The sequence below is a fragment of the Temnothorax americanus genome, unplaced genomic scaffold (assembly GCF_048541705.1).
Source record: "Temnothorax americanus isolate GAGA-0224 unplaced genomic scaffold, ASM4854170v1 Scaffold45, whole genome shotgun sequence".
In the NCBI taxonomy this organism is placed as follows: domain Eukaryota; kingdom Metazoa; phylum Arthropoda; class Insecta; order Hymenoptera; family Formicidae; genus Temnothorax; species Temnothorax americanus.
Genome location: NW_027509602.1, coordinates 903,585 through 921,173, shown reverse-complemented (window position 1 = coordinate 921,173; position 17,589 = coordinate 903,585). Strand labels below are relative to the sequence as shown.

At 46.5% G+C, this 17,589-nt stretch overlaps 1 protein-coding gene across 6 annotated transcripts in view; it reads left to right on the top strand.

The window, feature by feature from the left end:
* The window catches only part of LOC143903258 (ubiquitin carboxyl-terminal hydrolase 48), a 57,008-nt gene that overhangs the window by 20,686 nt on the left and 18,733 nt on the right, over nt 1–17,589 (top strand). For 5 of the 6 annotated variants that reach the window (XM_077416710.1, XM_077416711.1, XM_077416713.1 and 2 more), the window contains 3 exons: nt 7,269–7,399; nt 8,282–8,401; nt 11,295–11,420. In XM_077416710.1, the coding sequence (XP_077272836.1) occupies nt 7,269–7,399; nt 8,282–8,401; nt 11,295–11,420 (377 nt within the window). Of the gene's footprint in view, nt 1–5,569; nt 6,028–7,268; nt 7,400–8,281; nt 8,402–11,294; nt 11,421–17,589 lie in introns of those variants that run through there. The other variant, XM_077416714.1, reaches the window with a different exon arrangement.

Genomic DNA, 17,589 nt, shown 5'->3' with positions numbered 1-17,589 from the left:
AGTGTCTCATTATAATTAAGAAGTATCCTGAAAATTAACTGGCAGAAAAAGCAGCGCCACGCCGCGCCGGGGATACGGCGGGTGAGACGACCGCAAATGGCCCTCTCAAAAGTTCCCCCCCCTTCCCCACCCCCGTTTCACGCGACGTGCCGTCCTCGGAATGTTTACTTATTCGACGTTTTTGTTTCGTCGATCGTGCGCGATCTGCATTTCCTTTAATTGATTCTACAAATCTCATAAATTCTAAGAATCCCACAATCTCTGTAGAAAGTACAATTATTCGCGCAAACTCGATTTGGATGGTCGGAATGAAGAATGGAGCGCGTACGCGCGTATGCTCTGAGGGGCGATCGAGATTCATTCAGGTTCTTCGGGCACGTGTCGCGGCGCTTCCTTGGACGAGAGCGATCCTTGTCGGCCGTCTGGCAGGCAAATTGGGTTCCGACGGTAACACCCGGGGGACCGGTGATGCGAGAAGGAGTACGACGCTCAACGTCCTGCCTCGTGCTAGCCGCCGAAACCCGCGCCGGCGTTTATCGTGTGCGCGAGGAACCGGGGATCTCTAAACATCCCATTGTCTTGTCCGTCTTTCGGTCGCGAGTGCGCCACCTTTTTTTTCCGGGGCATTTGTCAAGACGCTCCTCGGGTTCCTTTAGAGCGACGGGAAGCTATACGCGGCCGCCGCTGCCGTCGCCGTCGTTGCCGCCGACGGCAACATCTGAATTGCAAAGACCTCGCCTCTCGTTGACGGCGAATCGAATGGCCCCGGTATCACCGGTCGGGACACCGACAAGTCCGCCGACTAAATGGAGATGTTTAGAGTTAAAACGACGATTTTTGTGGGTGTACAAATGTCGAGATAATCGAGCTAATATATATTCTCGTTACGCATTTAGCACTAACAGTTACTTGAGCATTAGTGTAGTGTAAACGTAGAAGAAAAATCGAATGCTTAAGAAAAAGGTTTCTAAACATTTTTGAATATATCTCTTATATTATATTTATTACATGTCTATTTTCGCAAGTGTATCCCTAGCGTTCTTATCAAATTATCTTTACTGCTCGATGTCGATGATATTCGAGAACGCGAAGCGAGGAGGAATTGCGGACACAAACGGGCGACTTAGCTTATTTTGAGGACGCGCTTTGCGGACAGGAAGGGCCTCGGGGTGGGCGCGGAAGGGAGAGGGACGGATTGCCAAGCGCAAAAAATGGGGGGTTGCTTTTGGTGACTGATACGGCCCTGACTAACGAGTCCTAGCCGGTTGTGCTACTCTTAAAGCCTTCAAGGATCTCCCCTTTTCTCGCTCTCTTTCTCCCCCTTCTGTCCACTGTCTCCCTCGATCGTGGAAGCACATTAGGCACCGTCCAACCTCGTATCAATCACCCGGTTACCCCCGATACCCCCGTCGCCAGACCACCCGCTCGCCAGTTGACAGAACCGGAGGTGACGCGATTGAATACCACCCTCTACGCCTCGTTGCTCCTCCGACCAGCTCGATGACGACGGCGATGCTGGAAAACCTAAGCGGAGGGAAAGAAATGTTGCCTCGTAGCTCGTTTGTTAATGCCTCGGGCCAGAGCTTGATGTGAGACGTCTTAATCGTTGGTTGGACCCCAAGAATTCTACGCGATCAAAACTAATAATCTGCGAGGTGTTTAAACAAATTAAACAGTGCATCAATTAATGTACGATAGAGTTAATTCCGTGATTCATAAAGTGCGCTTTAAACCTGATGAAACGAATCTTATATAAATCTCCGTTCTTGTTTTGGACTTTTCAATTGAAACTCGAATTTATTACACCGCGTATCTTTTCTAGTTCAATCTATAAAATAGATTTTTATTTTTACTTTTCGATAACACACATACATACACACAATTATTATATATATATATATATATATATATATATATATATATATGTATATAAAAATACTCTACAACAATTTGGAAGAAAGTATGAAATTTCAAAGAAAGAAATTTCTTTCTGAATCGCGCGTCGATAATTATGTAAATTGCGTCTCGCGCGTCAATCTTCCGGAAGGCCGCCTTATACGCCAGATCGAAGTTGATTCTAGAAACGCGAGCGGCGTGTTGCCGCTCGCCGTTTCGTTTCTTCGAAACGTCGCTCGTAAATATCGCTTAGGCGCCAGGCGGCACCACAAATCAGACGTGTTCATGGCGAAGGTATACGGCACTGGTTGTATCGCAAAACCGATGAGGAACGAGTGAGCAAGACCGAGAAAACCGTGCACGCGGGGCAGACAGACGGGGGCAGAAACCGGCGCGGCGGCGGTGGTGGTGGCGGCGACGGCGGTGGCGGGTATAGGAGAGAGACCGGCCTCGAATTAATATTCGGACGGCGATTTAGATTTAGAACACGAATTTGCTGATTAGTTCCCTCCCCGAGAAATGCGGTCGCCTACGTTGCAGCGGACCGTCCGTCCTTCCATAAACGTGCGGCTAGGGCGGGGGCCTGGGGACGGGCCTGGATTCGAGATTTAGTTTCCTGAGGGGGTTGAACTTACCAAGGGGTCAAACGATTCAGGAGAGACATTTGTTAGCCCCCTGTCCCCACCCTGCGACAAGTGCGCCGGACACGTCTTAATATATACATCCGCTGACCAATGAACATGCCCTTATGAGCCGCGCTGCCGTGCGGTCAAAGTCGCTGCACCGTAGTGGATACCGACTTCTATATTCGGAATTTTTTCGCTCGAAAACTTACAGGCCTCAGGACGCTGTCATTTGATTAAGAGTTTATTTCGACGGACCTCGTTCGCCCGATAATCGCGCTTTCACTGAACGGAAATGGAACGCAATCGTTTCATTCAACTTCATTCAACTTCAACTATCTTACGTATTAAAAGAGAAAACAACTTTACAATTAACTTCAAGCGCTCTACCACTGTTTAACTAACGACGTCGGACTAACTAAGTAGCGAGAATCGTAAACTCATTTTTGGTCAACGCGACGATTGCATAGATATTTTCTTTTTTTTTTACGACGACCAATGTATGAGATAAGAAAAGGGAGGCTTAGCGAAAACATTAGCGTGCGGGGAAACGGAAAAAGCAGCGTTTTCGCGTAATCGCGCAGGAAACGAGCAAAGTCGGGCAGGACAAATTTCGCAGGGACGAATTAGCGCATCCTGCCGCTGGGTCTCACTCTCTCGGAACGCTCCCCCTCGCTGCTTCTGTTATCCCGAAGGAGATCCCCACTTGTCCGTAGACCTACGGGGGGTCCTTTTCCTCCAGGATTAAATGGAGCGCCTAGATGACCGATGCTCGTTCTCCTCCGGCAGCGGTGGAGTGTGCGGAGCCGTGATGCGAGGGTGGAAAACGGGGGCGGGGGGGGATTGGGAGGAAAACAAGATAAAACAAGGATAAGGCTTGCTCTCAGATCCCCTCTTCCAACGACGTCCTAGGACCGCATCTTCCGATCCCGTCAGAAGGAGACCCTCGATAATCTGGAGGTGTCTAATCGTCCATATCGCTTGATTTAAACCGCCGCGTTTGTCCGCCGTCCAAGTTTGTCCCCTCGCGTTGCAGAAAGTTTTCAAATGTGCGTACCTTCGTGCGTATATATTTCAGTCGTTGTTTATTCCACTGTATACGTAAAAGGGGGATAAAACGAAACGACTCGGCGCAGCAAAACATTAACACTGCTAATTTGTCTCGTCACTGCGTGACAAATTCTCCAGGTAAAAATAATCATTTTTGCGTTCTTTCGCGCAGTAGGTAATTCGAGAAACGAGTTTTAAACATATACGCCACCGAGGAAAACCGGAGTTCGTTAGTTACGGCTGACACACCTCGTTGCGTGTTCGTCGGTTCGAATCCAGCGATTTGCAAAGTAGAGGCGAAACATCTCACGTTTAATTAACGAATTCGTTGATCATTCGCGGAGCACTTCATTTGCGAACGTCGCGTCGCACGAGGCAGCGTCTCTCTCTCTCTCTCTCTCTCTCTCTCTTTCTATCTCCACGTCGCAGGGTGACAATCGCATTTTGCGGATTTCGGGAGAGACGCGCGTAATGCCGTCGAATGCCCTCGCTACTGCTGGGCTCGGTGTCATCCCGTAAGAGGATTAGATCCTCGACTTTGTTGTGGCTCTCGAAGACGTTCGTTAGCGAAATCATTATTACCACGTCGATCTTCCTCGGCTACCCGCGACGTCGATGCTGCGCTGTTGGTGGCGCCTGCACCGAGTTACGTTTGAGAGATTCGACTTGATTTTAGCTGCCAATTACTGGCGCTCGCTAACGGGCGAATTGGTACAAAAAAAATTATGAGCATCTGGCTAAAATCAAAAGATCTACTTGTCATTTTTGTATAACATAACGGTTGTATATCGTTTAATTATACTGTATAAAGATACAGCTACAACTAGCTTATTAGCATTATTATATTAAGCACAGTATCTTCATTGTTAGTTGCTGCTAAATTCAATTAATTTAATAATAACAGTTTACAAAGCACAAAGTCATTATTTACTCACTGGGGTTGAACGGTTCTTCTTTTCTCTCTCCCGGAAACTCCGAAGAATTCGAAACATATTTCGGGAAGGGTGAACGGTTCTCGTCGTCGAGTCACGACGGTTGGGGGGAACATCAATCTTTCATTCACGGGGTGACTCGGGAGTTATGAATGAAAGTCGGTTCAGCCCTTTTAATATAATAGCGAACCCGGTGTCTTTTCGCTTAACGCGCTTTCGATTTTGATCGAAGAGTTCGCCGGAGCGACTCGTGTGCGTCTTCTGACTTGGCTTCGAGATAATTCAAGATCAATATATTTACACCTTTATCGCAAAAGATTTTATTCTTTCATTTGATTTTAGGAATCAATTCGAATTAAACGGATATATAAATAATTAGTACGGAAATTTCGAAGGGAATTCAAATCCCTTGATGGCGATCCGTATAGTATCTCGTTTCAATTTAACATCCGAATGTTAGCGCCCCTATTTCGTTTCACGATTCTTCTCCGCCCATCCGCTAACTGTTCGCACCAAATGACCTCGTCCTACCGATTCGCCTACTTATCTCAACGTATCTGTAATCACAGTGTAATTGCTTCCCTTGATCGATGATCGTCAATCGGCCGGAGTGTGATTAGCACCATGATTAGATGAGCACTTTGTTCGACTCGTCAATGCCGAAGAAAAGACCTGCCTGGACATCTTAATTAAATGTATATAATTGGATAAAATCTCTCTCTAGCTACTTATGTGATACATCATTTTGATTAGCATTAGCCAAAGTTAGTTTCTCTTTTTTCACTGTGTATGAAAGATGTATACGAACTTTAAGTTTTAATTTACCTTAATTTAATTGTAACCAAACTTTGCAAAAAGAAGAAATAAAATGTGAAATATATAATCTTGTGTCTATTCAAATTTCTTAAAACGCAGAGAGATATCTGTATTAAAATAACATTGATATTAATAAAACTTCATTGATATTAATTTTATTGACATTGATATTAATAAAACTTCTGCTTACGATATTTGATATTTTATAACGATGAAAATTGCACTTATCGTATTTATGTATTTATATTTTAGGGATGTGATTGCGGCGTTTGACGATCGTTTGCCAAAAGTTTTACATCGCGGTACCAAGGAGTTCTTCCAAGAGCGCCTGGTTGTTTAACCGGGTCTAAATAAAATCCGAAGGCATCTGACTCTTCGTCGGAACTCCCGAAACTTCTTCTCCGTCGACATCGCGCAAGTTTCTGCTCCGTTTCGACGCTCTTTATGGTTTGATTGCTCTTCGATGGCACTTTAGGGAAATACACTAGATCTCCTCTGCATCGCCCTTTAGTCTTATACAAACCGTCGGACTTTTGTGTATCATTTGCCATAAAATCATTTCTCTGCCGATTTGCTCATCTTTCGAAACGCTCGTACGAGAGACGTTTCGTTACTTCTGCACAGTATTCTTATGATGAAAAGCCGAGTTTATGCGAACGGAATGTAATTGATGATCGTACCTACAGTTTTCGCGTGAGAGACGACTGCCCGTTCCCGGTCGGCTGGAAAAGTGCGGCCAGCATTCTCGATAGGTAGGCACTTTGTTTGTAGTACGTCGGAAGAGATTTGCATTCGCGACCCTACGAATCTCTCATTAGCTTAAGCTTCCCGTATTTCCGATTAAACCCGATAGCAAACGATCCTATCGCACGGACATCCCCGCGCCGCGCCGGCGGCGGGTAATTAGGAATTCGACGGGAGGACCTTCGAATTCATTTGGCGTGCGGGTCCTTCCGTCCTATCCTTCGTTACCGTTGCGGGGAAATTAGCCGCTGCGTGAACGGAACGTTTCGTCGTTTTCAATCCGCCGTCTCCTCCCCCCTCCCACCGGTCGCGGCGACAGGGCAAACGATCAACATTTATTTCTCTCGTTTGCGAAATCTTCTCTCTCGCCGCGAGAAGAAAGTATATCGAACGACGACGCTCCGCGTTAATCTCCTTGACTCGTTAATGGGCAAATAGCTTCTTACAGCGTTCTCTTATTGGCTCCTACGAGCCGGTAATTAGCGGTAACGCGGGGGTGGACGCGAATTCGCATTCAGCCGGGGTCACGATTCCTCCTCCTCCTCCTCCTTCTCCTCCCGCGCGTTTCCCACCGCCCCGGAAAACTGTCTGAACATGACGTAACGCTCTGAGAGTAACGCTCGGATACGAGCTTTGGCTCCGGACCGGCGGCCGAAGCGCTTTTTGTGCTGTCCGGCCAGCAACAATGGCCGCTTCTTACACCACCCTGGTCACCGTATATTATTAATTACTGTATTAATCTCACCGGCCGTAAGCAATCTATTATACATGGGATAAGAGCCACCACCGACAGCGCCACCCAACCCGCCCGGAGCGCGCACCCTCTAACTTGACTTTCTAACTGCCGCCGCGCCGTCCCGCGTCCCGGTCCTCTCTCTCTCGACGAGGGCTCGATGAGGCCAACGAAATCTGACCCCCGGGGGGTGTTAATAGCGGCGTCGCGTCGAGCCGCGTCAGGTTTAAGTTTCCGTATTGTCGCGAAGATCGCGGTAATACTTTCTTGCGTTGATGCATCACGATATAAATCTTATACGTAAGAGTTGTTGAAATATTAAAAAGAGAAGTAGGAACTATCACAAGATTTATATCGTGATAAATGAATTTCTAGAAAATATTTAATGCTTTTAAAAAATAATAGATATTTTTAAACGTAACATTGATCTGCTTGAAACCCATCGAGCGTCAGGAAAGTCTCCTATTGTTTCAGGTCCGTGCGCAGCCTGCATGTTAGCGAAGATCGAACAGGAACGCCTAGAAAGCTTGAAATACGAAAGAGCGACAATCTACGTCAAATGTATCGACGAAAACGAAGAATCTAAGACGGACAACGATTACGAGGTAAGGCAAAAATACCTTAAATCAATTATTCAATAAATTGTGATACGAATGAAAGTTATTGACATAAATTGATCATATGTACGATCAAGAAGACAATTAAAAAATGCGGCATACATTATCGGATAATCGTCACTTCGGCATCAATTTCGTAACATACAATTACGTACAATTTTTTATGAGATAATTAATATGATTTATACCGCGATCCCCGTTATTATTACGTTTTTTTTACGTGCGATATAGTTAGAAATTGAAAATCTTATATCGTTTATATATATGCATGAACGAGTTATATCGGCTCGTTCAGACGAAATTTTGTTAATGGGCCGACGCGACGTGCCGAGTCATCAAGTGTCCTGGAAGCGGCCGTCTTTCCAGATTAATTCTAACCGATAACGGCGAGTTGATGCCATCTCACGCATTTCACGATGTAATAAGTATTATTACGTCTCTGCTCAAAGTGACCTTAAGAGTTATCTGCTTCCTTTTACGTAGCTCGCTTTTGATTCAAGCTGATTTAGAAATAATTGTGGAGAACCGCGCTTATAATATACGTGACTAACTATAAACTACATTCTTTTTTTTTGTATTTAATATTTTTTTATATGCGTAAGTTTCCGACGAATAAAGAAATATAGAATAGACATTTTATATTTACGATTACTTTTTATATATTACGAAAAAGTGCATTTTATATATTGTGTGTCATTACATTTACACATATTTTGTAACATTTATGTTGAAGAGGTACTAAAATAGGAAAAGCATCATTAAAGTTTTACAAACAAAGAGTTTTTATTACTGCAAAAATTTTGCTATAGAGAAAATTATTTAGATATGCGCGCCTTTTGATTTATCGGATTTTTCGAACATTTGTCACAGGTAGCGGTAAAAAGGCCGAAGATGGGGAAGGCACGTCCATCACGAAGTAGGAGAAAATTAAAAGGATCTCACGAACTCAAAGTGTCTTCTGAGATTACTTTGAAAGAACTCAAAGTAATGGTAAGTGTCTTGTTAATATATTTAGCTACAACACCAATTTCAATCTTTAACTACCCCATGAGATAAAATACAATCGAAAAAATATGTTTGTTTTTATCACGGCGATGTATCTCAAATTTCGGATAAATTTCAGACTTCTTTCGTTCTATAGAAAAATTGCATCCGATATGGATCTAAAAGGTTCTAAAAATCATTAAGAGGAATTATTAGTGGCAGCGGTGACAATCGTTCACGTGACAGAGAGCGAGATAGCTGCGAGAGAGAAATCGGAAAAAGTCCATTCGATATCTTGATCTGTTTGCGCTCGCCGCACCTGACGAAAGCGGGCTATCCCGGGATAATCAATCAATTTGCGGCGCAAGTATTTTACGGCGCTTATTGTTCGAACCGAAATGGGAAGAGACGCGTTTGCCCGAACCCGGCCGCTATCCTTCGGCCTGGCTATCTCCGGTCCGGTTGCCCGGTTCTCCGAGACTCGTGGTGGACGAAAGAGTAGTAAAGCGTAGTTATGGCTGGTTAGCATATGCTCGGGCTCCGGCAGTGTGCTTAAACTATTAAGCGTATTTATATTGCGAGGCCGTAGCCATCTCCTCATCCTCCTCCTCCTCCTCCTCCCCCTCTTCCCCGCCCTTCCTTCCTGACGGAGCCACTGGCAAAAACTCGAAAGAGCATAAACCTCGCGCTAATAACAGGTCTCCAACTTCTCCACTCCACTTCACTCCACTTCGCTCCACTCAACCTTCCATTTGACTCTTTCTCCCGGCTCGGTCTCTCTCTTCATCTCGCGTGTCTCTCTCTCCGTCTCACACACGCGTGTGCGATACTCCTCTCTATCTATTCACCACGAGCTCGGAGGAGCGAGCTTGAATTTTTGTTCGTGCCTCTTTCACCCCGTGGAACACACGTCCCCTTTTAATACCCGCCCGCGAGAGCGGCTGTCGGCGTCAATGGAAATACGAGGCCCCGTCTCTTCTTCTCATTCACTGTCGTTCCCCCCTTTTTATAGCCCTGTGTCTTTCGACTTGATTTCGTCTCTCGTTTGACGAAAGTCAATAATCCAAATAAATCATTCGATCGGGCTTCAGATACTTATAACTCGTGAGAGCTAAGTCTTATCAGTAATGTTAGAAGAAATTAAAAAATTACACACTTTGAAAGCGCGCAAATGACGTTTTTGTTTCATTGGAAAATCCCGCGGCGGCGTTACGATTCAAGGGTGTCACTGTTCGCGGATTGGTTCTCGCGTCCGACAAAAATGCGGGCGAGTCACGCCGCGCGCTCCGTTGCCTTTTTTTTTTACCGTCGTGCAAAAAGCACCGCCAATAAAAATATTTGAGTTTCATGGTCGAATGCAGTTATGTCGCGGAGCTAGCGGGCAAGCGAATCGGGACAATAGCGGCTAGAGCCGCTGCTGATCTTCGTCGGGCGCGCGGGCAAGCTTTACGTAATCGCCGGTGTGACGCCTATGAAGTGGCCTGCCTGTAAATATTACTTTTTAGCACATTCCGTGTCACCAGTTCCATTTTTTTTCTCTCCCCGCGCCGCTCGGTACCGCTCGATCGCCTTTCTTACTCTCATTGCGCCGCGGCACGGACGCAATGGCCATCGGGACGAAAAAACGTTCGTCCACGCGCGGATAGCTCGTTCACGGGAAAATTATGGCCGAGCAAAAAACGCGGCCGAACAGTCCGCGTCGCGGATTTTTCACGGATATAGATTGGAAAGCAAATCGCAGAAGTCGTTGAAGAGGGAGAGAGAGAGAGAGAGAGAGAGAGAAAGAAAGAGAGGTCCTGGAAAGCTCGCGTTATCAATTGCAGCTGTCTGTGAGGTAATCCGTCGCGGCTTCCGGACGAGCGACGCACGTACGCAGCAGGCGCGACGCGGCTGTCAGGATCCGTAAATATCAGAAGTTTCGACCATCGGGGGCAATTTGGCCTCCCGCCGCCGCTTCGCAACCTTGTTAAACCCACCTCTATTTATCGCGCTCGTTGGGCGCCTTCCTTTAACGAGGAAGCCTCCGAGGTTCCTTGACCCTGATCGCCTCTTCTTGTTTCCCCCTCGTTCTCATCGTTCTCTCTTCAGTTGTACGAAGTCCGGCAAGACATTTGCGACACGTGCAGGATACGTTCTGACGTAACGTACACTGTCGATCCAGCGACAAGTAACATCTGCGACGACTCTACGGCTCCGTTTACGTTACTTTCAGCGGGGAATAATTTGACGAAAAATGATTGTTGTACGCCCAAACGCGCGCAACGCGAGCGCAATCGCGCGTGTGCTCGTAATCGTCTTTTTGTACACGACGCCCGCCCCCTTAGTCGCTTTCCGGCGCCCTCGCGATGCCTCTTCTCTCGCGTTCCTCCTCCCGGGGCTTCTTGGCTCGGCTCTCGGCTTCGCAGTTCGACTCGACGATCGTAAAACAGAAACCGAGCTACACGTTCTCGCACCGACGCCGTGGACAAGCCCAGCGGCGCAAGCTGTATCCCTCCACGCAACATTACGCGGGTTCCACAAATTAAGCAATTACCGAGGCTCACGCTCGTCTCGCGCACTCTTCCACTTCTAGAATCTCAAATAGCCCCCCCCCCTCCTCCCTACCCTTTCGTTTTTCCGCACGGCCGCAAACTTCGTTCTTATACGAGCAGTACCTTCGCGCGTTCGTGTATTGAAATACATTTCAGATGTCTTCGGGCGTAGCTAATCCTGACGGGAAACAAAAGTATGCATCGATTTCTCAACGGAAGTAATCACGTTTACCTTTCTGCAAAGACTAATTATCCACGATCGATCGATATACATTTGAAGAAACCGATGAAATCGTTTTCTTTTGTTAAATTATAACTCGATTTAATGGCACCGGTAAATAAAATGGGAAAATTCTGCTTTCTTTCAGACGATGCAGATTTGTGGAGCTGGACCGTACGACCAGCATATAATGTTAGGAGAACACGAACTCATCGACGATAATCTGAGCTTGGCGGCTCTCGGAATATTTCCTGGAGCTTTACTTACGTTAAAGGTAAATTTCGATTCAAGTCAGCTATATTTTTCTTTTACCTTTTTTTTCTTTTATCTCTCATTTATCTTTTTCTTTATCGAGATATTACGAGCAAATTGAACAAAGATTAAATCAGGAGAAATAAAAGATATGCGAAATGAAAGAAACTAATTTGCGTATTTTCGAAAATCTTACCGCTAGAAGTCCTTTTTGCAAAATTATTTGTATAATTATAAGAATTCAGGGACACACGGCGTGCGAATGTCCTTCTCGAGATCAATGAAGCGTACACTCGTTAAGTTCACGTTGTTATAAATCTGCTTTCACACGCAGCGGCATGCATTGATGCGTGCAGATCTCCACGTTATGGAAAATAGAAGTACTCAGGAGATTCTACACTTTATCATTTAATGTTTTACGATTCATCCCGGCGCGGCGCGGCGCGGCGGCGCCTCGATGGCCCGCAACGACGTCTCGATTGTCGTTACAACGATACGTTTGTTCCGCCTGACTAGCCGGACAGTGACAAACAGATGCAATTTAGATTTAAGATCTAGCCACTGTTTCCCTTAAGTTCGAGACAATGGATAAGTAACCGAGACCGGCAATGGCCTCCCCTAGATAACGACGCCAGCGTTTTCGCGCGCCGGGATTAGCCGAAAATGCCTTATTTGAGATTAGAAGTGTTAACTGTGCCCTCCTAGCCTCGGGAGAGCGAAGTCGTTAGAAATTGCAGCTTACCCGAGGAGAAGCTTACACTCCTCGGCGAATCTACCGGTCGCTACTAATTCCTGTAAGCGCAAATAAATTTTAAACTCGGTCCATATGCTTTGCCGATGAATCGCAAGAAAGTTTTACTCTTATAGTTTTACATAGTTATCGTTGTTAACTTGCAACTTTATCGCCAATCAGGCCCCGGGTATCCGACTTGATTTATACGCGAGAAAGTCGAGAAACGTGCGACAATGATATCGGGCGTCTACACGTTTATCCATATGCCACGTTGTTTTCGCACTCCTCGTGCGGAACGCTCTCGTCCAACCCTCGCGGGTTTTTGTCGAGAGCCAGCCGTCTCCGCGAAAACGGCGGCGTCGCGGAGGAAAAATTCTCGGTGCTCTCTCTCGTTCGGCGGAATATAATTCCAGGATTCCGATACATTCCTCTCGGTTCACAGTCGACTGACTTTATGAAAGCAACCGGCGAGCTAAGCTCAGCGTGCGCGCAGCATCAGCGACAGAGAGAGTCTCAAAAACCGTTAACCCAAGTCGCGCTATCCTACGTTCGGAAAGAACAAAGAGGGCAGGGGGAAAAAGGGAGAAAAAGGAAGAGAGAGAGAGAGAGAGAGAGAGAGAGAGAGAGAGAGAGAGAGAGAGAGAGAGAGAGAGAGAGACGCGGCCTCCTCGCTGGACTGGACTGGTTCACCGGTTGCGGTTTGCACTAGCTGCGAATTCTAATTGCTGTCTTGCCTCCGGAGAATCCAGTTTAGTCAACCTGCCGACGTTTCCACCGATTGAAACGCTTCGATGGGTTTTGCGGTTTTCAGAAAAATTTCTTCCCGCGTCCCATCGCGCTGATTACCGCCGACGTGACAAAGTTACACGACAAATGGCTTATCATTCCGTTTTTTTTCCTCTTTTCGAACAATACATCAAGTCCCGAACGAATCGGTCGTAGTAATAAAAATGTCCTGACTTTCGCTCCGCGTTTTGTTCTCACACGGATCTCTCGCGGTTCGTGTAATTGCTCCGGAATTCTATATGTATGTACGCTCGACGAAACGGCGGCGAGGAACTGTCGATTCTCCCGTGGTCGGGAATATAACGACGGTGATAAATCCCGAGGCACGTCTAGCTGCTTTTAACTATCGTTAACCATAACGTGACTGAAAAGTACATAACGGGCGGGTAATTATTTGCGGTTATGCGAATAACCGTGGGGCCCCGACTCCCGATGTGCAAGAAGCTCTCCCTCGAGAACGAGATTGTTTCGCGAAATCTTCCGTCGTAAAATCCGCTCGTTCGCCGGACGACGAACTTAATGCGACTCAAAAGCATAATGTATAATCGCATAAACCGGAGTTAGGCCGTTCCGATCGGCTGTTCCCGTAACTTAAACCATATCGCTTAGGAGAGACTGCAATCTTTCTTGGGCAATCGCTACGTTCTGTTTAGCCTGAAATTCTTGCGATTGTCGAAGTTACTTAATTTCGGGATACATGTACGTACACGTAAAACTGTTCTCGAAGCCCCAGGAAAAATTTTAATTTCTAAAGAAACTGCAAGAACACAATAGATTAAAAACTCTTTTGCTCCTGTTTAGACCTGCCTCGCGATATCAAACGATATGTCGGAATTGTCAGGATACTCTATATCTGCGGCGGATAGACCGGATTAAAGCGTTTCAGGCAAGGTTAGTCCTTGATTTTGCTACCGGTCCGGCACCGTGGCACGCACAGTGATCAGGATGACTTGCGGCGTAGATCGGTGATCGAGTGTCTCGCGAAGATATCAGCTACCGCTCCGCTCCGTCATCGTCCGTGCAATAATTCAAGGTCGTCGAAGTACAAAGTTAATATATCTTGCCACGTATCTACATTATATCACTACCTTTTTTTTTTCGGTCGATCCGGTCGACCGAAGGAGATCAACGACATTACGTCGCGCGAGGTCGATTGTCTCTCTCTTTTCTTTCATGTTACTTTCGCTCTCCCTACCGTTCCCTTTCCACCATCCGGTTTGTTTGCGCGCTTTTATGAGCGCGTTACACGTCATGATTAATCGATCTTTCTTCGTCGCAAATGGATCTCTCTTCCAAGTAGTCGTTGTATTCGGTCTTAGTTTACGCGCGCGCCGTGAGTGTTGCAGCTTTCGAAGCTCAAATTGTAAATTGCGTTCGAAATTCTTGACGCAGCTTGACAAGGCGGATCGCATTTTTGTTCGATCGCGCAATTCGCGCGTACCTCTAGTACCGACAGAAAGTGAACTGTATTAGTCGTCGCGAGAGCGACACGCGTTAGAGATAAAGATATGAAGAGTAACGGCATGCGTCGAGCTATAATTAACGCACGCCGCGACGAGATATTAATGAAGACACGTACATTCGCGTTTTCGCTCTGATGAAATAAAACGTCGTAATCGAGGACAAGGACGATAAAGGGGATAAAGAATAGCAACAGAGTTGCGCACAATGTCGGAGTTGGCTAGACTGTTTTTGATCCACCCTTAATTTTTCCCGATTTTTTTGCAATTCCTCGTCAGAGGCTGCTCTTCATGGCTGATCGACCGGGGTCTTTAGAGTCGGTCGGTCGAGTCTCGAGTCTCCAACGGGCGGCACCCGCGTTTGATGTCGTGTGACGAATGTCCGCGTTGGACGCGCTCGCCTTCCTCCTCCCTCTCCTCTTCCTCCCGCCCTCCCCCGTCCCCGCTTCCCCTCCTCCCCCCTCGTTTTCTATGCTCCTCTTTCTTTCGTACACCCGTGTTTCGTTCTCGCGCTCTCCCTCCCGCCCTCGTCCATTCTGCGATCCTTCCATCTCGCGCGCCATCCCGCTTCTCTCGTACAAGAGAGAATCCCGTATGACGGACTCGGTCGAGTCTCTCCCTTCAGGAGCGCCAACAGAAAATTGGAAACATCCGATAGGGCCTCGCTACCGCGGCCCACGATAAAAAGGTACGTGCCGCCGCGCCGCGTCGGAACCGGCCCGCAAAATATGCCGATCCGTCGTGGGTCCACGCGGAACAGTCACGCGGTCGGGCCACTATGCGCGCTTCGCAGACCTATAGATTTTCGCAATCTTGTATCTCCAGCCGGACGTTTCGCTTTAACTCACATTTCGTCGATTTTGATTTTAGAAATTAATTACTTTCTCGATTAAATTCTCGCCCCCTTAAATCCTCATCATACGGAGGATTAAAAATAAAAATACGATTCGTGGCAGTAACGATGAGCAAAGGTAATTAATCATAATCAGTGTAATTTTTACGACTGGTTTAACAATGTCGAATACAACGTTACCCTATTAAATGTCGCTCGTTCCATCGACTTACCCGCCGATTCCTCTTTTACGTTTGTCCTCCTGCTGGAAAATGGACACGTGTTTATCCTTACTTTTTCCTCTCTCCGCTCCTTTCTGTCCGCTGTATCCTACCGACAAACGAGAATCCCGTTTACACGAGAGATTGAGAGCGAGACCGAGTCCCGAGTTCTCTCCAATGTGAACGACAGTAAATGTGCCCTCTCGTGCAGGTAATGGCGACAATTATCCGCGTCGGTGAACTCGGCATTAAAATCGAATCATAACAACCAGGCCTGACCGGCCGAAAAGTTACCTTTCTGATTCAGTGTGCTCTTCGGTCTTCAAGATCCATAAATCCTTATTGAGTCTTCCTGTGTAAACCACAAAATGACCATACTCATGTAATAGAACTAGATGCGTTCGGTGTCTTCGTCACTCTTTTATGATTATTCTTCTCCCCGTTACATTTTTGAGAAAATAAATATTTCGAAATACATCAAGGAATAAAAAGAAAAAGTCGGATGATTAATAAGAAATCATACACGACATACGTGACACATACGTGGCACTGACGAAGTTCTCGCCACGACAAGGCTTTAAGAAATTTATGCCGTTTTATATAAAATTAATGTAAATATGTTTCTATATACGAAGAATGTTAAAGCAAAATAACTGAGAAACGAGCGTTGTGTGAAAAATTTTAATCGCGTGCTATTGACACTTGACCTTTCCGCGCGGCATGTACCGCGCTAATAACTAAGTGGCGGATCTAATGGGCTTTTAATTACTTGCCTTGGATTCGTAAAAATTCATAACTTTTGTTCTCTTTGCGTCGATTTATCGGAAGGTTGTGTCATTGCATTTACATCTATCGATTTGAGAAAAAATTTATGAGTCTTTTAAGGACACACACTATAGACGCGACGTTGAGAAAAAAGAACTCGACGTACGTACGTTTGCGATCAGATCGGAATGGTCGTCCGCGGGCGGTTACAATGACATCGGCAAGGACATCGAGATATTACAACGTTACATTAGCGACGATTATCGTCGCGGCACCTCTTTTTTTTTTTCATCGCCGAAAGACCGGTAGCTAGAGGTCAGTAGCCGGTACACCGTAATTATCGTCCCTAATTATCGATGCCTCGGAAGATAAGATCGAAGAAAGGGCTGTGCGGAGAGTGAAAGAGTCCTTCGAAAGGACTCGGCTGGGGCTACGCTGCCCCCTTTTTCGCGTTGGCCAATAGGGTAACCGCGGCGTCTCGGTGGACCCTCTCAGAAATAAATCAATTAAGCCGATGCAGGCTCAAAAGGCATCGTCATCGTCATCGATTTCGCTCTTGAATGCGTTGAAAATAATCGAGGTAGACTGCGGAAATTCTCCGGACGACGTACGTATTTCGTCGGGCGAGAGAGCTTAACGGAGAACGGTCGGTCGTCTCGTTTGATCGTCGCGTTTGAGACATTAGCCACGATAATTATAGCGAATCGCCTTACTCGCGCGGGCGCGCTATTTCACGCCGCTTCGCTTCGATACTTGATTATTACTTGAGACTTCGTGACGTTATCTGATAAAAACTCCCTGTAATCGCTCGTGAACTCAGCATCTAATTTACAATCGTTTACATATCGCGCGTATACAAGCTGTACTTCGATAACGTTATGTTTTTCTCGCGTCGATCACCGATCCCGCTTACGGGCGCGCGAGACGCCGAGAGCGTGGACCGTTCGACGACAGGTGCATGCCGTGATACCCGGCAAGAAAGTGTGGCTTAATAGACGTTGAAGAATGAAATGGCGCAAGAAGTTCAATATTGGCTTCTTCATTATCGGCCTTCCCCACCGCTAGATACCGCGTAAAAGCCATTTATATATATATGTATTACCATTAGTTATTACCGATACACCGTATAATACCGATCTTTTTGAATATAGGAGGTAAACGAAAACGATGTCGGAATTTTCGCGACACTGGCTTTTTGCCGCGGCCGTCGTCATCCTCGGCTCGAACCGCGAACGTAGAACGTGCGCCGTAAGCCGTATAAAACACGTGACACCAAGTGAAAACGGAGGCGGCCCTGCACATTCGAGGATCCGTTGAGCGGTAATCAATTCGTGCTTCCCCGGCGAAGAGCGGGGGAAGAAACGAGGTGCAGCAGCGATCTCTGCTCGCGCGCG